The 22,634-nt window shown below is 42.2% G+C and overlaps 1 protein-coding gene across 1 annotated transcript; it reads right to left on the reverse strand.

The window, feature by feature from the left end:
• Nucleotides 1-931: 931 nt before the first annotated feature.
• LOC148018600 (triacylglycerol lipase 1-like) lies at nt 932-7,591 on the reverse strand. Its single transcript, XM_087662006.1, has 10 exons — nt 7,574-7,591; nt 7,119-7,429; nt 6,749-6,850; nt 6,129-6,269; nt 2,844-2,954; nt 2,596-2,739; nt 2,425-2,465; nt 2,263-2,348; nt 2,088-2,183; nt 932-1,467 (listed from the first exon to the last, which is right to left on the reverse strand). The coding sequence occupies exons 2-10, from the start codon at nt 7,287-7,289 to the stop codon at nt 1,160-1,162; spliced, it is 1,200 nt and encodes a 399-aa protein (XP_087518132.1). The 5' UTR covers nt 7,290-7,429; nt 7,574-7,591; the 3' UTR covers nt 932-1,159.
• Between the last annotated feature and the right edge of the window lie 15,043 nt (nt 7,592-22,634).

The raw sequence follows: 22,634 nt of genomic DNA on the forward strand, positions 1-22,634 counted from the left end.
CCATGGCTAGGCTCATACTCCATGCTACTACTTTACCAACATACTATTTCAACTTGCTAGAGGACATGGCCAAGGCTTAGCTTTCCTATTTTTCTCACAATTTCCTTCCATCTCCCACTCAAATATAGTGTGCAATGAAGGATTGCTTGACGAGCAAGGCTAACATGTATCAATAATTAAGCCCAATTCTTTAGGCATAAATTTCAAAAATAAAACATGATATACACAAAAGACAACAAAGAAATACAAATGCTCCACCTTAGTGTAGGTGGACATATGATCAATGTACTTTGGAGCTCTCAAACTAGAAAAGTTAGCATCGGTTAACCAAAGCTCCGTTCACCACCCCCCCAAGCTTACTGATTGTCAAACCAGCTTTCTAAGTACTAGTCTAACCCTAGCGATAACATCTTCACTTCTAAAAACCCAACTGTTAGTTTTGCGCTAACATCTTCACTTCTAAAACCCCAATTGATAGTTTTGAAAGCGGAATAGTTAAAGGTCAAGATAACTAGTTCACCTCAAGAGTTTCGCCTCTCCTCGAAGTCACTTGGTACATTTGAACAGTCTAAACTCTATGGACTCCAGAATCTAGATCTTCTATTGGGCATGTCCACTCCATAATAACGTTGGATCAATGATGTGCAGTGCTAAAGGATGCTACTTCTACAAGGTTAGGTTAGGGCCTGCCTGCCTGTATGATACCCGTTAGAATTGTGGAGCACTGGTTTGTGCAATCTGTGCACAAAACAAGAAAACAAGACCCAAACAGCAGATTTCTTTTGTAAGACGTTCTTATGTTTATAAAAATCAGGGAATTGTCTAATTTCAATGCTCTCTTGATCTTTCCTTTCTCCAGAGTATTTCTCGAGCCAATCAGGTTGGCTAGAGCCTAGGACAGACATATATTTTAATTGTCAAATTTGAATACTCTCTCCCGCCTCCCCCCCCCCTTCCCCCCCGGACCACAGTGTATGCAGCAGCCAACTAAGGTTGGCTAATAAGCTAGACTTCGATCGTAATAGATCTCCTCGTGAACAGGACGATACTACAATCTATTGAAGCTCTTGATTTGACTGTATGATAGCATAATACATATAGAACTGTGGTTGGTTACATCAGGCTTATATGCAGCAGCAGCAGCAGCAGCATAGGCATGTCAAGCCTCGGAGTCGAAGAAGAGGATGAGCTTGTCATAGACCAGGGTTCGGGCGGACTGAGCAAGCACAAAGTCGCCATGGGCATAATTGGGCACGAAGAGGACCTCTGTGGGGCCTGGTAGATCCTCCAGCAAGTGCCGTACATCCAGCTCATCTGCAAGCTCGTCCTGACCACCGTGTGCCAGAAAGAACGGGATACTCACTGGAATGGCCGACAAGTCATATTGCGGCGGCGACCATCTCCCATAATGCCACAGGTTCCTGAACAACCCATAGTCGTACATCCCAAACCTGCCAGTCCTTAGCACTACACACACACACAGACAGACAGAATAAAAACCGGGCTCAGAACATATTTTTGGAGGCAAAGAACAGAAAAGAAAGCTATATGCATCTCTGACTTCAAACAAAAATTGTCCCAGAGAGATCAAACACCGCGCACAAGGAGTTTTGGATTCCCTGTAGTGTTCAACATCATGAGTTTGTCCTCTAAGAGGGACTGCATACCTAGCTAGGTGTGGTTGGGAGCAGGGGGCGCCCTAGGCCAGCACCACCTTACTCCCAACCACAGCTAGCTAGGTAAGCCGATTCCGTCCCTCATAAATGCTCATGATGTTGTCTTTATTCACAATGTGGGAATTATGGTGGAAATTTGTCTCAAACTTCTTGTGATGGCAGACATAGCCAAAAGCTAGGATAACCACATTAAAATCATTTCAATCCCTTAGAGGGAGCGCCTCAAAGTAAGCATCCATGTCCTCATCAAGTGCATTGAACTGATGTCTCTTGTCGATATTCCATCGAGTAACCTCAATGTAGATATTCCACCAAGCTCCAAGATATTCTCCGAGTTTTGATGGTTGTCCCTGTAGCTCACAAGATATAACCCTCACTCTCTCTGTATTCATTAGACAGTAGCCTTCTTACACTGGGCCATTTGTGCCAAGTTCCTCATTGATGTTGTTTGCAATTCGAACTTGCCATAAAAATCGATTAATGTCTTGTTGATGCAACAATTCGGACCTGCACGCCCATGTCCAACACGTTTGTCACTATGCTACCCATGATAGCTCCAATAAACAGACAACACTCAGACAGTTACCTGTAACAAGGCTCAGCAAATCGCTGTAGCAGTTACTTTTCTTGATATTCTTGCAAGTAGCATCTATGACCTCCTTGCCACCATCACTAAATTGAAGAGTCGAAGGGTCAGACATATCAGACTTCAACCAGCAGTACCTACTGAAACTGAGCAACAACTTACTTCGAGATGTTGAACTGGTGCACTCCAGCAGCCAACAGCAACTGTGTAAACCAAGCAAGTCATAAAAGTCATAAAATAAGGTTGAGCAACTGTGTAAACTAAGCAAGTCTTAAAACAAGGTCGCACAAAGAGAGTAACCTCAGTCAGACCTATGTGAAGCAAATTGCTTACCTTGTCCACAAACAACCAAGCAACAGTGGAGGCTAGTGGGGATGACACATGGTTTAGGTAGGCAATGGGACTGAGCATTGCTGCTTTCTTAATGAGGCTGGCAGTCTCGCTTCGTGTGAAAGCTGCAAATCCAGTCATAGTACCCTGCATGTAGACAAATTTATACCATATAGCTTTGGGACTCTTTGCTACCCGTTGGGGCTCTTCTTGTGAGCATTTGCAAGGATTAGGTTAACAACTCAACATACCTGTGAGTAGCCCACATAATAGATAGGCCGGTTAGTCTGTGCAAATACAAAGCCCAGCATTGAAGGCAAATCCTGGGAGACCAAGTCATCCCAGTCCCAATCCCAGTACTCCTGCACACAACCCATATAGTTTTACAAAACCTTAAAACTTCAGCTTGCACGGTAACAATCCTATGCCATTTGGCTTTCAAGCTGCTTGAAACGAGACAAAGTCACACGTTCAAATCAAATGTGCTCCTTACCAAATCCCTAGGATGTACAGGCATTCAGAAAGGCCAGTGATGGAAATCTAAGTAACCTTACAGGCCTGCTTATATTCACCTCCAGGCTATACCTAGAACAATGCTTGGATGGCCATTGGCCATTCTTAAGGCCCAGATCATTGGCTAACTATGTAGGCCTTGACACCTTTCTGACACCCTATCTGTCACATTAAACAGTTTGTCTAAGGCTGGTGGTTGTGAAACTGCTAGTGATGGCCACAGACCATAGTAGATGGTGTTGTTAGTCCAGCTGGTTGAGAGGTTGGATAATATTAAATGCTCCACTAGACCACGGCTTACGTATCAAAGGTGAGTAACTTATCTCCAAAACTGACTGTTGGTCCTTGGCAGGCCTGTGATCATCACTGCTTGAGGCCGGAGTCCTATACTATTTTTGTTCCATGGTGTGCTGATTATTTGTATGCGCATTGATACTGTTGATGTTCAAGCACAATGGTTGCTAGATGAAGATTTCCAGGAGAGGGGCTGGTTAGCTTAAGCTTTGCATATAATACTACTCATGTCAGCAACAACATTTGGGAAGGTAGCATCTTTAGGAGTTCCACTGAGCATGCACTAGTTCTTGGCTGTTTCTAAGCAGCCATCACGTGGAGATATGCACCTATGTGATTGGTTAGCAACACTTCGCCTAAAGCGTACTAAATAATGTACTTTGTGTGTGTGTAAACATCGAGGTTTACCTCCCCACACTGTTAGATTGGTGATGCATATGAGGTAGCAATGAGAGGGGGAAGCTTCAAAAGGATCTACAACTTCCTATTGTAAGTGATGAGCGGTTGCAGCAAGTCAAACAAGACAAGCTATTAGCAAAGTCTTATATGACTTTAGCCGTATTGCAAAACTAGAAAAATAGATGGTAAAAACTCAAAAATTATGTAGACCCCCAATTTGAAAGTGCAAAACTCTCTCGTGCGTTTGGAACTATCCTACAAGAAAGCACTCTAAAAAGGTCTCACATATGGGATAGAGTTCCCTATTTTCATGGGATTCCTTCCCAAACTCACCATGGGCAACGGATAGATATGAGAAAATTTGCAATTTTGGCATCCCCAAATCACGATGGGAAGTTGCAAGGTAGCTTTCCATTCTTTACAATCCCATTTTACAATGGTGGCAAACAATCCTTCTTCCATTTTTATAAGGGATCAAAAGAGTAAGGAATTTAGATTGGGTTATCATTGCATAATACAATCATGCATATAATAGTAGCATGATTACAATATTTCAACACCCTCTCAAAGTAGCTCGATTGTATGTCTTGTTAGAAGAATGGGAGTTTGCCAAAAATGAGCTCTCTTTGATTTTGATAATGTGATTGATCTCCTACACTCACTCGTGCAAATTCGGTCTTGCGACTCATTCTATGGTCTTTGCCTTTTGATTTGATGATGGACTACCATAGTCCTTCAAGGTCTAGCCCCGTGATCTGTACAACAATAGCTTCCTTCTTCCATGCTTCTACATCTCAAATAAGAGTTTTGAAACTAAGCTCACCTTGCAAGCTTTGCTCTACCCTGTCACACACTAAAGAAAGCATAATAGTGCTCCAATAGAGAAACTTCAGCTGAAGATTAACAATCATACTCTACTAAAGAAGCTTTTGTTCAATCAAAGGAAACAAGTGTCGAACCAAAGTCACAAAGAGGCTTGAATAGTCGTGCTCTAAAGTTGACCTCATACCATCCATTGAAAAGAGGAAGGGGCACAAAGAGGAGAAAAGAGAAAGGAGTTTCACCTAACAAAATTTAACATGCAAACTCTCACCCCAATGCCACCACTAAGAAAAGCCTAACTAAAAGTTGCACCTAACAAAGCTACAACCCCTCCAACTCACTAGCCTATGAGCTTCTCTTAATCATCTACCCTCTAAGAACTCCATTAACAATATTGAAATTGAGAAACAATATCTTACAAACATTTAGATCCTCCACTTTCAAAATTCTAGCATACGAGTACTTATATGTTCTTGGAAAAGGTTGGTCCAAGTCTCATGAATTATATTGGGCATCATTGGAAAAAGCCCAAGACTAAACACCTTGACAAGGATCTAATGAACATTTGCTAATGAGATAGTAGGTCTCCATTGGAAAGTTTCTAACTTATCCTCGCTCCTTTTGAGGATGAGGTAAATCAAACTATAAGCAACTATCGTCTTATCTCCTAATGCCATGACCACTTCATAAGTGAAGGAAGCCTCCGGTGATTATGTCAATAGCTCCAAAAGGACATTTCCAGTCCACCTTTTAATAATGCTCTTGCCAAACTCTACTTGATAAAAGGAATCAACAAACCTACCCTCATGCCATTCAAAGCACCTCTCTTATTGTTTGACCAAACATCTTTGTTAGACTCAAACTCAAAGGCCTAGTCATAGTCCAAAGAAAAGTAGCATAGAACTTTATGGCAACTTGTCCAATTACTTGAGCACTTTGAGCAATAGAACAATCCACTCACTTGAGTTACCACACTCTTTACCCATGGTTTTTTGAACTTGTGGTTTGGAGCAAGTTAATAGTAGCCTTTTCTCTTGCTCAAGTGCAAAAGGAAGCCCTCATGTGATACCTTTACTATGCTCTAGCTTGCTACATGGTCTCAATCTCTACCTTTGCTATATTCATATCCTCTAGGCAATGCACCATCATCTAAGGTGTAGATGTGTGTTAGCTATCGCCCCCCGCGGCGGGGGGGGGGGGGGGGGGGGGGGAGGGCCCCTCTCTCTCTCTCTCTCAACAAGGAATATAGACTCACTCACTCATATATCCATCCATATCTCCATGGTTCTTTGCATAAAGCCTACGGTTGCTTCAATTACCACAAAAACCTTATCCAAATTGTTTAAGAGTAAAAGAGTGTCTTCAAAACTATATAGATTTAGTTATACTTGGTGACATATGAACCAATGATCATCACAATTCTCGTGAACCTAAGACTATGAGAATATTTCATCATAAGAAAGAGAACTCAAACAAGGCAATTGATTTTCAAAGTTGGTGACACTTACCGCATCAGTTCTCTTATAGGTAACATGGCCATAGCTAAACTTGGAGGAACGAGTGCTCCCAACCCATACATCATATCCACTCGCTGCAAGGACAAGCCCCAATGACTTATCTATCTCGTTCAACACCCAAATATCTCCACCCTGCATCACATCCACAAAATTGATCCAACAAATAAGAAGGGTTGTGCCACACGTTGCTTTTACTAGACATAATACAAGTCTTGAGAGTAGAGTGAAGATGGCGTAGCATATTCTCTCTGAAGAAAGTGGCCAACTTTCCTTGGAAGAGTGTAATAAGGGGTGAGAAACGTTTTGAAAGAAATGAAGGTTACAGCAGATCATCATATAATTCTTGGCTACGTCTGCTTGCTAGAGTCTTGAAAGCCTAGTAAAGTACCATACAAGTTGCTAACTAGAGGCTACCTGTTGCAGCACCTCATAAACTCTCAAGTCAGGAATCATTTCAAAGCATGCTTCTGTGACCTGTCCTTTCAACTGCCATCTTTAAATCACTTTACTTGCTTTGGTGACTTGTCACTTCTCCTACTGCTGCTATTTGGTAATGAATTTCTTCTACGAGATTACTGCAATACTGATGGCACCGTAATTGGTTGCTTTACCTGCATCAATCCGTGGTAGAGAAAAGCAGGTCCCTTGGTGGCTGGCAGCCTCCTGCTCGAAATACGTTGCACGCCTAGCAAGAATCCATCCCCGGTGGAAACCTGACATGAGTCAATCCCAGAAGAATCAGAAAACCTGGTTCCGTTTTGAATACCAAAAACTGGGCTTCAAATCTGCAAAGGGCGCGATGGCAACAATGCTGATGGAATCCTGATCACACTTGGGCAAGACTCAAAACGTTTGAAGCATTCCAGTTATGGTCGAATTGGGGGTAAGGATTCGACGTTTGGGCTACAATGCTGATCGATCAAGATGAGAATTTCTAGAGGTTTGGGCCTGATTCACAGAAGTTAAGCGGCGGTTATATACCTTGAACTCTTGGCAGTTGAAACCGTGCTTTAAGACCAAGAGTGCACAAATTCCGTGTGGGTTTACTGGCATGGGGCCAGAATCACCAGCCGATGCAGCATTGTAAGTGGACAATGGCAGTAATGCTAGAGAGAAGAGGAGGAATGATCTGCATGTAAGCAATACTGCCATGTTTGGCGTTAAGAGGATCGGTGTGAAGGACTGTGATCCTGCAGTTGATGCAGCTGTTTGCCGAGGCTGCCGCAGACGAGGTTGTTTGGCAGCCACGCTAGTGTTGCCTGCGCTGAAATGCTACCGACGTTGTGATAGGACTGCGCGAGGGGCATACGGGATCGTCAGTATATTAAATTAAGTACAGTTGGAGATAACTGCAGCGGGAAGTGCTCTGCGGACGTCCAGGAAGAAGAAGAAGACGAGGAGGATGATCAGAATTAGATCAATCGAGGAGATACTACCCAATGCAGCGGCAGGCCACTGATGAGCCAACACACCCTCGAGTCTCGTTATTATAGAACAGATCAGAATCGGCAAGCTTAGAGGTATAATATACTACGAACGATAGAATAGATCCTTCTCGCAATATCAAACCAAACCCAGAAACCCACAAAAAAAAACACACACACACACACACACACTACGATTACTACTGCTGGTTGTAGTACACTGTCGTCGTCAGAGACGTCGGCGAGGTTGCTAGCCGTGTCGCGGAAAAAAAGGAAAATCGCATTCAATATCAACTTTCAAGGCTTCAGAAATTTGCCCAAAAGTCAATAAAAGAACTCAACGAATTAAATAATGAATAAAACTTCAAAGGCCTTATTTAAAATAATGAGTAAAACTTAAAAGGCCCCGGCCCCCGACTGATAATAACTGTTATTAATAACTAATTATAAAAGCAATATAGCTCTTGCCTCTAGGCAAGCCTCTCATCTCTCTCAGGCTCTCTTCATCATCATGCATCATAAAGGCCGCATGCTGGTGGGTAGCTTGCCCGTAGGTATATGTGTTCATTTATTGGTAATTGCAAAAACAAAATGAAGAAAGAAATAGCAGTCCGCGTTCCGCATTTACAAAATTACAAGGGTACTGCGATTGCCCTGCAGTCCCTTGCCTCTCGTTCCCATGCAGGCCTTATAAGGTTAGGTAGAATGTGATCCGTCGTGGCCCCATTGGCCACCTCATGTCCCTCAAAGCCTCTCGCTAGTACAAATAATCAGTTCGCCTAAAAAGCGATTTTAAAAGGAATGAAAGTACATGTCCTGTGAATTCACATACTTGTGAGACTTCAAGAAGGTGTAGCTACCCCATATTCCATTGCATGGCACTACCCTAATTTTGGTAGTGAAAACCGGCTAGATTACCCAGTGCCCCCTCCCCCCCCCCCCAAAAAAGGAGGCTTAATGTAACACTAGGCACTGCTTGCATGGATTCTACCGGTGCTTTGCACCCCGGTGTTAGTAATCGCTAGGGCATTTTGAAGCTGAAGTCATGCTTCATGTTAGTAACCATTAGCCCATTTTGCAACCAAAGGTATGCTTCATGTGGCAAAAGGGTTCATGTAGAGATATCATATCTGATTCTATGGCTCTCATACAAAATCATGCCATATTCCCTCTTGGTGGTTACAAACTTAAAGACCAATGGTTGGTGCCCTTGCTACACATGTATGAAAATGTGACTCTTAATCATGAAAGTGCAAGACATGAGCTCATTATGTGTTGGACATCATGTGTAAACCAACTAACTATGTATCATTCTTAATGTGAGCAAAAATGTTAGAGCACAATGAACATTAGGACCTTCTTTCAGATTTCTAAAAGAACATCAAAACTACATTTATATTGGATAAAATGTATTTCTCAAATTCAAATAGAAAATATTGGATATTTGTTTTGAACTAAGTGGCTGCAATTGATTTTCCATGAAAAGAAAATGCATTAAATGATAGCAATCTTCCAAATTTGTACATGAATTTTTGTGCTTTTCTTGATCTTTGTATCGAGAATTCGTGTAAAATTTTACATTGCATGGCTTATGCCTGATATGCTCCAGATCAATTTACTTTCACATTGAGCATGAAACGACACAACTTTTTGGCATCCTTCAAATAAATTTGGAATATTTCAAAAACAAGGTTACTCATGTATATGTTTTGCAACTTGAATCTCTAGACCTTTCTTACAGCTAATCATGATATGCATAAGTGGAAAAGGTATAGGTGCAATGCTATGCAAGAAAATTCACTATTCCTTTTAAGATTAGGAAACACCCCCCCCCCCCCCCCACCCACACACACACATGGGTGTGCATGCATAGACAAGCACTTGTATGTACTAATCAATATTGGCTAATGTATTTGATTCAAGATCAACCAAGTCAAAACAATGTTGAAAAGATGCATTAAGTAGAACACCTTTTGTTTTCAAGTTGTAGCATCATAATTGTTATAGTAGATGCATCAAGTAGGATGTCTAAGCATTGCTAATCACAATTGTTACATCAAAAGCATTAAGTAGAATGCCTTGCCTTTACAACGTCTCGTTATTACAATTCAAACAAATGATCAATATGTCTTTATGATGTCTTTCTTGATATGTACTACATAATTATAATTCACAATGCATTTTGTATCCTAAATGTCCTTTTCACAAACAATATTTGTTTCATGAAAATAAATTATTCCCTATTTCACCATTCCATAATTTTTGCAATAGTGATATAAAGGTATCAAAATCACATTGTATACTCTTGCATGACATCTCTTTTTTATATTAGGGATATGTACTTGTATCTATTGCACAATGCTTGGAATTTCTAAAAACGTATGAGCTTAGACCTTTGACAACATGGGTACACAATATATTTAAATGCATCTACTTTTATATTTTTGAATACATGGTGTGCACCTATTCATTCATTGACATGAAAAACATGAAGTTATACAGTACCCACAACATTAGACAAAACTAGGTGATGTTACAAGTACTAGCTTATGAATAATGCAAGGATGGATAGAATCTTGTGTGTTATCATCATTATGCAATAATTCCTAAATCCTTGCTCCTTACTTGTACACACATATGTAAACGAGCATGTCAAAATGGAATAGAGATACTTAGTTTTGGTTTGTTTTAATGTGGTTATTTTTCTTTGAGCCTTCTTCGTATATTTTGTATTGTGAACTTGAGCTTGCATGCTCATTTTGGGCATTCTCAATACTATTCAAGCTTAGCCCACCTAGATCTCCTAGATTTCTACCAAGAGGCATCTATGCAAGGGGTGAGCACTTCAATTGGTTCTCCCTTTGTGTGTATCATCAAAGGAACGAGTGCCTTTAAAGGTTCTCACTTAGTGCATGCATGTTCTCAAGGAGTTTAGATTTTTCATTGGGGGAAAGAGTTACCTTTCCTTGCAAGCCTAGTTGCATAAACAACTGGTGTAAAAAAGACCATGATGTAAACCCAAATATTCAACTAGCTATATAAAGAGCAAGAAGATTGGATTATCACACATTGAACAAGCCTACTCTTCCAAATCTTTTTTCTCTACCTTACCTACCCATGAGAATGGATGATGTGGTAGAGCATGAGATATGGTCATATCCTACATGGATTCAATGGATATATCCAAGTTTGGATGGTTCCAATATGTCAACCCCAAACAACATATAGGGGAGTTTGCCTTTATACAACAATGCAATTTGGTTCCTTCTTTGTTTGAATATGACATCTAAGAAACCTTTGCCTATATTTGACTAACTTCATGTGAGTATTGCTTGATGATTTTATCATTTTTGGAACTTTTTCTTATATTTGCAACACCTTACTTTGTGTTTACTATAAGTATCCCAAAGCGTAGCTTGGTCTCAACCCAAATGAAGAATGTGTTTGGAGTGTGGGGTGGCATAGACAATCATGCAAACCCATATCTCTGAGTCCTTGAAGATTCAGGGCAAGTGCAATGGCATAGTTCCTATTTGAGATTCCTAGCTTATATCTCAATTCCACTAAATAAGGCATCTCATTTGGTGATGTATTCGATATGGCCATCGGGAATGTATTAATGCAAGAGGCAACAACTAGTTGCTAGTGGCCCATTTTTTGTGCCAAATAGCAATCTGTATTTCATTGAAATAAATGATTCAAATGAAAAGAGAATGCCTTGGCACGATCTATTCAACTAAGCAAATTTTCCACCATTTATTGGGGAAGGACTTGTTTTCCATATGGATCATTCAACTCGCTTGTGCCTAGTTAAACAAAATAATATTGTCTAAATGTTGATAACATGGACCTTATTGCTCCAAGAGCATGACCCATCCACCAAGTGCTTCACATATTGCAATCAATTTTTGTCCAAATTAGATGCTTGAGGCTTACTTGTGAAGCCTCGAGAAATCTTAGTGGGAATCATGGATGACCTTCTAGATGCACCTTTTGCTATTGAGTCATTGGCCTCAAATGATGAGTTGATACTTGACATACTATGGACTTGGTATGAGGAAACAGTGGAATTCCTAAAGGTAGGAAGAATGCTAGCCCACTTGAAATTGAGCAACAAATTTGTATGGCTCATCAAAGACAACAATTTGAAGTTATCATCAAATCATTGTACTGTTCAAGTCTTCAAGCAATAAGTACTCCTGCCAATGGAACCAGAGGTAGCATTCCCTAAACTGTACATTGGTTGTGTTGGTGGTCATGTTTCTAGCTCAACTAGAACTAAGAAGATTCTTTAGGTGAGATGGTGATGGCTTAACTTGTAGGTAAGTGGTAACAAATATGTGAGAAATTGAAATGCGTGCTAATGGTCAGGCTATGACATAGCAGTAGCAAATGCACGCCATGGAATCGGTTTTATCCTCAAAGCACTTCCATAAATGGGACTTGAACAAATAAAGATAGCAACCTCTTGGAATGGGAATATCTGTATATTGACGACTATGAATTACTATAATAAATGGGTGGTATCTTGGTATCTCTTGGATAACATTGCTTGTACATAGGTACATCATTATTTGATATGGGTTCCCAATGGTGATTGTTAGTGACCAAGGCGATCCTTTTGTGAATGAGTTCATTTGTAGTACTAATTTTTAGTTTATCATGCATGAGAAGTTTTCATCTTATTACCCCAATGGATTCGCAAAATGAACCAACAAGACCTTTTGTAAGATTCTTACTAAACTAGTGGTTTTTCATCAAAAGTATTGGGTTACCAAATTGCCTTTGGACTTTTAGACCTATCAAATAACTTTAAAGGTAGCTACATGTCTCACTCCCTTTAAGTTAGCACTTAGTTTGGAAGCAAGTACTCCTTTAGAACTTATGGTGCCTAGTTTGCAAATTGGGCTTGCATTGTCACCTTCACATGATGGTATGGTCTTATTCAATACAAGCTATGGAAGCATTGGACGAGTCTCAACACTTTTTTAGCATGTTATTCATTGGTAGAAGAAGCAAGTGAGGAGTTCCCAAAATACAATATCTTAAAACATGGTCTTTTGACTCTAAGATTGAACACACCAAGCAAGTTAAAGTTCTTATGGAGTTGGTTTTTTAGGCTCTTCCACTAGTGGATCTCTAATGCTTCTATTTCATCGATGTGTATGGCTAGCTACACTTATGTGTTGTCGTGGCATTTCAACTTTGAACATACAAAAGGACTAGCTCCAATATTTCTCTCTACTTAGCAATGGTACATGATCGTGTCAAAGGATTGGCCCTTACTATGTAGGTGTCCATGTGTCAATTTCACATCCTATGCAAAGTGACAAAATTCTAAGCCCACATTAACTCTTTTCAGGAAGGCTTGCCACATTTGGTAGTAAGGTCTTTCAACATCACTCTCATGCGTGGAGATGGGGAGGGGGTTAAAGTTCTTGCATGCATATATATTCACAACGATGGTTGTTCCTCTCCTTTATATGCCTTTATTCAAGTGCTTTGGGATATCTTATCCTCTTGCATATGGCTAGTCTCATCACTCTCTATCATGATAGTCTTTCAACATATTCCCTTGAAGCCTTCACAAACTAGTCATGCTTATTACCTTTAGACCACTCACCTAACAAAGCTCTCAACACTATTGTGCGAGTGATGCTAGTGCATCCTAGGTGTGACCACTTTGTACATCAATCGGTGAAGGGCCCTCATGTTTGTCTTAATGGCATCAAGTTGAAGCTCTTAGTGGCTCTTGCATAGTTGAATGGACATGGTTCCCAAATGATATTCTCTTTTACTATCATGCATGTTGTGGTTCGGCAAAAGAAATGAGCTATCTTTTAGGCCAAGGCAGGAGGAGAATACCACCTTAGCGGTGTCCAAGACAATGAGCAATTAGAGTGATATACATATGGTTCACAAAAGAGCAATTGAATCCACACCAAGGTATACAAATTTTTTAGTGTAAGTGAAGTTGTTAAGAGAAGCTACATTTGCCATGAGGCTTGGGCTAAGGTTATATAGCGGTATATTATAGATGAATCCATCCCTTTATCAATGGTGATAAGACCACTTACCTAACATGGTTCTCAACACTAGTGTGGGGATGATGTTAGTGCATCCCAAGTGTAACCACTTAGTACATCAATTAAATGGCACAAATAATGCAACCACAAAAGCTTGTACATACAAAGCAAGAGATATAATTTTTTAAACATGCTTGTTATGCATTTAGAGACAACCGCATACACAGGGGATATGTGTGTGTGTGCACATGTGTGTATGTGATGGTTTGCTAAATCAATCAATGAATAGGATGTCACACATGACATTGATAAATCAACATCACTTATTCACAAAGCCAGCATATGCTAGTGACCATAGATCTAATGAAAGGGAGCGACGAATCGAAGGTTGGACTCGAGAGCTATGGCGGGAGAGCAAGAGCAAGAAAGGGAGAGACTAGAAATGGGAACTCCAACAGTCACAATGTGTGACCAAGCCTTCCTTTATTCAAATTGTCACTAAAGAATAAAGAATAAAGTGACGGTGACGGGCGCCCGCCACCTGCAGTGTGCAGTGGTGGTGATTGTTAGTGTAGTAATACACGGGCGGCTAGGCGGAGGCGCCTTTACCTCCAACAACCTCCCACTTAAAGGCGAATCTGCCCTAATGAGGAGTGAGAAGAAAAAGAAAAAAGACAGTACAACATGTACACATGTACAACAAGATGAGGAAAGACATCATCTCATCCCACGCCCATCAACCTCCCGAGGAAGGCAAAGTGCTCTGTAGAGAGGCTTTTCGTGAGTAGATCTGCAGGATTCTGCTTAGTCGAGATCTTGACAATATCAACAGACTTGTCCTCAATGACCCCACGTATGACGTGATATATGAAGTGATACCTCACTTCAATGTGTTTCGTCTTCGCATGGAAGACCGGATTCTTGGCTAACTGAATAGCACTCATAGAATCCAAATTGAATGTAGAGATAGCATCAATACCAAGGTCAGCAAACCAAACAACCCAATCAAATGGCCTCCTTGCAAGCCTCAGTGGTGGCTGCAATATACTTGGCCTCTGTAGTAGAAAGGGTCGTGCATTTCTGCACCCTGGACATCCAAGAAACAGCACCTCCAACATAGGTGAATACATAGCCGGAAGTGGACTTCCTACTATCTGCATGTCCTGCATAATCAGAGTCAGTGTACCCCACGATCCTGTATCCTGGCTGCCATAGCATATGCACATATCTGACATGCCCTTCACGTACCTCATGATACCCTTCACGGCATCCCAATGCTTCTTGCCAGGTGTAGCCATATAGCGTGCCACAATACCAACTGCAAAGGCAATATCTGAACGAGTGGCTATCATGGCATACATAAGATTGCCCACTGCGGATGCATAGGGAATCTTGGCCATCTCGGCCCTCTGCTCATCTGTTTGCGAACAATCAGCTTGTGATACCTTCACATAAGAAGGCAATGGATAACCAATAGGCTTTACGTCCTGAATGCGGAAGCGCTCAAGGACTTTATGAATGTACTCCCTTTGTGATAAGTAGAGGAGTCCCTGATGCCTATAATGTCTAATGCACATACCAAGTATGTGAGCGGCCTATCCAAGATCTTTCATCTCAAAGCTCTTCTTGAGCTGAGCCTTAAGAGCATCTAGCTCATCATGAGTTTTCCCAGCTATCAGCATATCATCCACATAGAGTACCAAAATCAATAAAGAACCATCACGTGCTTTCTTCGTGTAAACATACGGATCCATAGCAATCTAGCTGTAGCCCTGTGACTGCATAAAGGCATCAAACTTATGATACCACTCCCTAGGTGCCTGTTTCAAGCCATATAGACTTTTCTTCAATTTGCACACTAGGTGTTGCCTGCCAGATTCTACAAAGCCCTTAGGTTGCTCCATATAAATCTCATCATGCAAGTCCCCATGTAAAAAAGCCGTCTTGACATCCATCTTTGGTATAAATCCAAGTCAAGCTGAGCAACCAAAGCCAAGACTAAGCGTAGGGTGGTCATCTTAACCACAGGCAAAAAGACCTCGTCAAAGTCCACACCATGCTCCTGCTTAAAACCCTTTGCTACCAATCTAGCCTTGTATGCCTGCTTGGGGTGTCCAGGGGTACTTTTTAGCTTGTACACCCACTTGCATAGCAAAGCCTTCTTGCCCGTAGGCAAGGAAACCAAATCCCAAGTGTCATTCATATGCAGGGAGTCTATCTCAGAGTGCATAGCCCTCTCCCAGGAGTAATTGTCACCCTTGCGCATAGCCTCATCATAGGTGAAAGGCTCTCCTACATCTGTAACCAAGACATAATGCATCGAGGGCTGAAATTTATCAGGTGGATGTCTGTCTCTAGTAGACCCCCCTCACGGTAGGTTCTACTGCATGCCCAACTGCTTGTCCAACACCCTGACCATGAGCATTTGCTGTAGCTGTAGGCTGTCCAACTGGTTGTGTGGGAGCTCTCAGCTCCTCCTAAAATATGACCTTGCGAATCTCAACAACTCTCTCAAGCTGCCTATGCATTTTGTCTTCATGGAAGACTACATCATGATGGCGGATGACTTTCTACGCCTACGGATCCCAGAGACGATAACCCATCTCGCCTGCATCCCCATAACCAAGAAAAATGCATTTGACACTCTTGGGATCCAGCTTACTTCTCTTGTCCCTGGGCACATGGCAAAATGCCTCACATCCAAAGACACGGAGATGCGCATAAGAGGGAGGTTTTCTAGTCCATACCTCCTCTGCAACCTGGAAATCCAAACCACTAGAGGGTGATCTGTTTATGACATGCACAGTTGTACTGACTACCTCAACCCAAAAGCTCTGTGGCAGGTATGCATGGCTAAGCATACTGCGTACACGCTCCTGGATGGTTCTATTCATCCGCTCAGCCAAACCATTCTAGGGGGACATAACTACTCAAAAGCACGTGAGACATACTCACCCCCATTATCTGTCCTTAGGCATTTTAGCCTATACCCAGACTGGTTCTCAACCAACACAAGCAATTTGTGAAACACAGCCAAGACATCGGATTTCAACTTAATTGGATAAGCCCAAATTTTTCGTGAAAAATCATCTATGAATGTAAAAAAATACTTTGCACCACCCATAGACTGACAAGGCATGGGCCCACATACATCCGAATGTACCAATGCCAAGGGCTCACTCATGCGTGGCCTACCAGACTTCTTATGCGTAGACCTAGTCTGCCTGCCATAAAGACAATGCTCACATGAATCAAAACATGCATAATCAAGGGGCGGCAAGTACTGCAAACCAGAAAGCATTTTCATTCCCATATGGCCCAAATGGGCATGCCAAAGAGATACATGTGGGATAGAACCCACATACAAAACATGATCAAGGGAAGAAGCTGATACAATCAAGGGGTAGAGACTGCCAGCCTTGGCACCTCTCACAATCACAAGTCTGCCACGAGTGATCTTCCATGCAGAGTCTCAAAAGCATACATGATATCCTGCATCATCAAGCTGTCCAACTGACATGAGACTGCGTGTCAAAGCAGGTACATGAGACTGCATGTCAAAGCAGCTTAACATCACTAATGCCCATAATATCAAGAGAGCTGTCATCACCCGAGCACATAAAACCCGAAACAGTACGGCATGAATGAAACCACTCTCGGCAAGGTGTCACATGACAGGACGCACTTGAGTCCAAGAGCCAACACTGTGCATACATAGAGTGTATCTTTGTCATCTGTGAAGCACTGAAGAAGTTGCTAGGATATAATCATCATCATCAACTTTCTCAGGCTGCATAACATTGATCTCTTCAATTTTAACACTGGACTTTGCAGGTAATATGCTGTGATCAGAAGACTTATCCTGCACTTTGTCTTGCCCCTTATCTTTGCGCCTTTCATTGCGCAATTCATGGCATTGTGGCCTAATATGGCCCTTTTTTCCACAATGGTGACAAGTAACATCTACATTCCTGCTATGGGATTTGCTACGTGACTTCCCACGAGACTTGGACCGAGATTTTTGAGAATCCCATCCACAGCCATTACCACTGCCATGCTTTCCATATCCATCATTCTTGCCTCTAACTATCATAGCATGCGACACACGAGAGGCATCCGAATTCTTACGGTTAACCTCTTCTTGCAAAGAGCACTCTCAACATTATATAATTTCAAGGTAGTAGCAGAGGCACTGTTGAGAATATCAAATGATGTATGCCCATAGAGGCTGAATGTGTGCCCAATAGAGGCTTTCCCATAAGTGGCTTTGTATGAGAGATATGACAAAGATGTATGCTCTAGAAGCTCTAACAAGAGATGTCCAAAATCCCATATGCACAGTGAGGTACAGTGGTACTATCCAAAAAGCTATAAAGGCATGTACTTGACACTCATTTCAATGTAACGGCACTATCAATTTGATTCACTCAAGATTGTGTTTATGAGTCCAAGCTAATCTATCCTGGAACCTAATTCACTTGAGTTACAATCTCTCATTTTGATAATGTATCGTGTGTTTGATTTGCGTCCACCATAGCTAACTAGCTCTAGATCCGTGTTTCTTAACAGGCACATAATGCAGTGCAGAATACATCCCATGACTCATTAAGAGTACCAAGCAAGAAAAGAGGAGTGATACCCTCTGCAAAAGTGATGTCCTGCGAAGTCAAGTTCTTGAGTATAGCATGGAACTGGCTCAAGTGAGCAGACATAGTCACATTCTCCTTCATGCGGAGATCCATAAGTTGCTTTAGCCAATACATCTGACTCGCTGGACTTTTTCTTGTCATAAAGATTTTTTATCTTTTCCCACAACTGTCATGCACTTTGTTCTTCCTCAAAGACATTATAGTGAACCTATACTATGAGAGACAATACAATACTGGACTTGCATAACTCATCAAGCTCAAGCCATTCCTCATCTGGCATAGTTGCAGGCGGATGCTCACTTAACCTCAAAGGTTTGATCTGTGATTTTTGCACCAACACCTGCCAAATCTGGCTCTTCCAATAAGAGTAATTCGTACCATCAAGCTTAGTGATGTTGAAAATAGCATGATCAATGGACGAACTCACCATAATGCAGGCTGGAAGACTATAGACAGTTCAAAACTGCTTGTTGTTTACTGCAGAAAATGACAAAAAAAATCACCAAAATCGAGGAAAAATGGCGAAGAAAGTGGAACCAAAGTTGCTACCCACCAAGTACTAGTGAAAGTACATCATTTCAGAGTGTTTCAGCATGAAAAATCTATGTCAGTCCATACATATATGCTTGCTGTAATAAATTTCAGATTTCAGTAAAAGAGAGCTAACATTGCCAAAATCGGATCCCAAGGTAATCAGATACTGCCAAGACCAAAGTCGGCATCATGCGGGCAGAGCATAAGCATATGACGGTCGATAAGCATGAATCCAATACCCAAGTATGTCATACAAATATTTGCTAGTGAGTAGGCACACCCCCTAGGCAACAGGGCAAAGTGTTCCTGCCACTACCAAAACTTGACACAAGTAGGTGTCAATTCACAAAGATACGGATCCAAAACTGAGACTTAGCTCATAAGCATACAGTGAACCAAGACATATGATGTATCATCCCAAAAGGTAAGAAGTCCCAAAGTCTCAAGTGTCTATAACTGCTTAATAGCATGTAACGGCTCAATGCATAAAAGTACCACCTGCTCAATGTCTGATAAGCATTCAAGAATGCTCCCATTGGCACAAAAGCCGTATGTACGAGCTCAAGGGCTCAAGCCAAAGCAAGACACAGTGCCAATGACATAAGTCCAAGACAATACATCAATAGTACATCCCGAACATGTAGGCGGTAGAGCATCCGTATGGAGCATCCATAAGCATGTAAGATATCAAATACATCCCAAGATACAACTCTGGCAAGCCAATAAATAGCTCAAGTAAGCTTCGAGAATCCAAGGTCAAGCCAAGACCGAGCTCCAGTAGCAATAGGCTCCAAACAATGTAACTAGCATGTAGTAATGACATAGGCTAAGCATGTCAAGATTGGTCAGACATAAGCAACATACATGCCACAAGTACATCCAAGACGGAGCATCCAAATGCTTTACAAAGCGAGCTCAAGCTCAACCAATGATCCCGAATCAAAACCAAGCTCTATGTCGAGCCCCAAGTGTCAATACATCACCATATATGTCCGAAACATAGCCCGAAAAGCATAGGCATAAGTATACATGAGTAAAATGACTTCAGCCCAACTCTGTACAGTAGTGATTTACTGTTCAAAATTGAGAATTTCAGCACCAAAATCAGCTCCAAATGGTTGCCAAACAATAGGCATACATTCCCCTAACATCCGGGCATCAAACGGGACCAACCGGGCATCAAATGACAATGCCAAACAAGCTGTAGCATCAAATGTCAGTGTAACACTGTCAAAACTGCCTGTGGACTATTATGACAATCCCAAAACAGTGTTAAATTAGTCCAAATGCTATGCCAACACATCAACCATCAAAACCAAGCATAAAAGCATGTTCATATGCCTGAAATGAAGCCTTTCCAAGTGCCAATGGAGGGGGAGAGCTGTTGTTGTGACTGTCAATGTTGAAGACGCATATGGGAGGACTGGTGATTTCACCAACTGTAAATGCTGGTCCTTGGCCTGCAAAAAATGGTGGCCAAGCTTCGGAGGGGTCCGATTAAAGCCAAGTAAGGCTTCAAACAAGCTCTAGCAAGTCTTGTTCAAAGGCAAGTGAGATATGAAGCAAGGGAGCTTCAATGGTGGCTGCCCCAATCTTGTTTACAACTTGCTGAAAGGTGAGAAGGATCGAAGCTTGCACGCGAGCTATGGTGGGAGAGCAAGAGCAAGAAAGAGAGAGACAAAAAATGGGAACTCCAATGGTCACAATGTGTGACCGGGCCTTCCTTTATTTACTAGTCACTAAAATGAATGTAAAGAATAAAGTGATGTGATGGGCACCCGCCACCTGCAGTGTGCAGTGGCGGGTACTATCAGTGTAGTAATACACGGGGCGGCACGACGGAGGCGCCTTTACCCCCAACAACCTCCCACTTAAAGGCGAATCTGCCCTAGTGAGAGAGAAAAGAAAAAAGAAAAGACAGTACAAATGTACATAGGTACAAGGGATGAGGAAAGGCAACATCTCATCTAATGCCCATCAATCTCCTGAGGAAGGCAAAGCGCTCAGTAGTGAGGCTTTTCGTGAACAGATCTGCAGGATTCTCGTCAGTGGAGATCTTGACAAGGTCAATAGACTTGTCCTCCACAACACCACGTATGAAGTGATACCTCACCTCAATGTGTTTTGTCTTCGCATGGAAGACCGGATTCTTAGCCAACTGAATGGCACTCATAGAATCCGAATGCAGTGTAAGTATAGCATCAATTCCAAGGTCAGAAACTAGACGGCCTAGCCACATGGCCTCCTTGCAAGCCTCAATTGGATGCAACATACTCGGCCTCAGTGGTAGACAAAGTCGTACACTTCTGAACCCTGGACATCCAAGAGACAGCCCCTCCAGCATAGGTGAATACATAGCCAGAAGTGGACTTCCTACTATCTGCATGTCCTGCATAATTGGAGTCAGTGTACCCCACGATCCCTGTATCCTGGCTGCCATAGCAAATACACATATCTACTATGCCCTTCAGGTACCTCATGATACCCTTCACGACATCCCAATGTTTGCTGCCAGGTGTAGCCATATAGCGTGCCACAACACCAACTGCATGTGCAATATCTGGACGAGTGGCTATCATGGCATACATCAAACTGCCCACGGCTGAAGCATAAGGGATCTTGGCCATCTCGGCCCTCTGCTCATCTGTCTACGGACAATCGGCCTATGATACCTTCACATAAGAATGTAATGGACAGCCAATAGGCTTTACGTCCTGCATGCGGAAGCGCTCAAGGACTTTATGAATGTACTCCCGCTGTGAGAGATACAAAAGCCCCTGATGCCTATCGCGCTTAATGCGCATCCCAAGTATATGTGAGGCCTGTCCCAAATCCTTCATCTCAAAGCTCTTCTTCAACTGAGATTTAAGAGCATCTAGCTCATCATGAGCTTTCCCTGCTATCATCATATCATCAACATAGAGTACCAAGATAAGCAAACTGCCATCACGGGATTTCTTCGTGTAAAGACACGGATCCATAGCACTCCTGTTGTAGCCCTGTGACTGCATAAAGGCATCAAACTTATGATACCATTCCCTAGGTGCCGTCTTGACATCCATCTGATATAGATCTAAGTCAAGCTGTGCAACCAAAGCCAAGACTAAGTGTAGGGTGGTCATCTTAATCATAGTAGAGAATATCTCATCAAAGTCCACACCATGTTCCTACTTAAAACCCTTTGCTACCAATCTAGCCTTGTATGCCGACTTGGGGTGTCCAAGGGTACTTTTCAGCTTGTACACCCACTTGCATGGCAAAGCCTTCTTGCCCTTAGGCAAGGCAACCAAATCCCAAGTCTCATTCTTATGCAGGGAGTCTATCTCGGATTGCATAGCCCACTCCCAGGAGTGACTGTCACCCCTGCGCATAGCCTCATCGTAAGTGAAAGGCTCTCCTGCATCTGTAACCATAACATAATGCATAGAGGGCTGAAATCTGTCAGGTGGACGTCTGTCTCTAACAGACCGTCTCACCACAGGCTCTATTGCCTGTCTAACTGCCTGTCCAACACCCTGGCCCTGTGGAGGAACTGCTGCAGGCTGTACTATTGGCTGTGCTGGAGCTCTAGGCTCCTCCTGAAAGATCACTATGCGGATCTCAACCATCTTCTCAGGCTGCCTGTGCATCTTGTCTTCATGGAAGACGACATCATGGCTGTATACTATTTTCCGTGCCTGCGGATCCCATAGGCGATAGCCCATCTCTCCTGACTCACCATAGCCAAGGAATATGCATTTAATGCTCTTTGGATCCAATTTACTCCTCTTGTCCTTGGGCACATGGCAGAATGCCTCACATCCAAAGACACGGAGATGCGCATAAGAGGGTGGCTTACCAGCCCAAACTTCCTTTGCAACCTGG

This window comes from Lygodium microphyllum, chromosome 21 (assembly GCF_053477565.2).
Source record: "Lygodium microphyllum isolate KBCC chromosome 21, Lygodium_microphyllum_v1.1.10, whole genome shotgun sequence".
Lineage (NCBI taxonomy): Eukaryota > Viridiplantae > Streptophyta > Polypodiopsida > Schizaeales > Lygodiaceae > Lygodium > Lygodium microphyllum.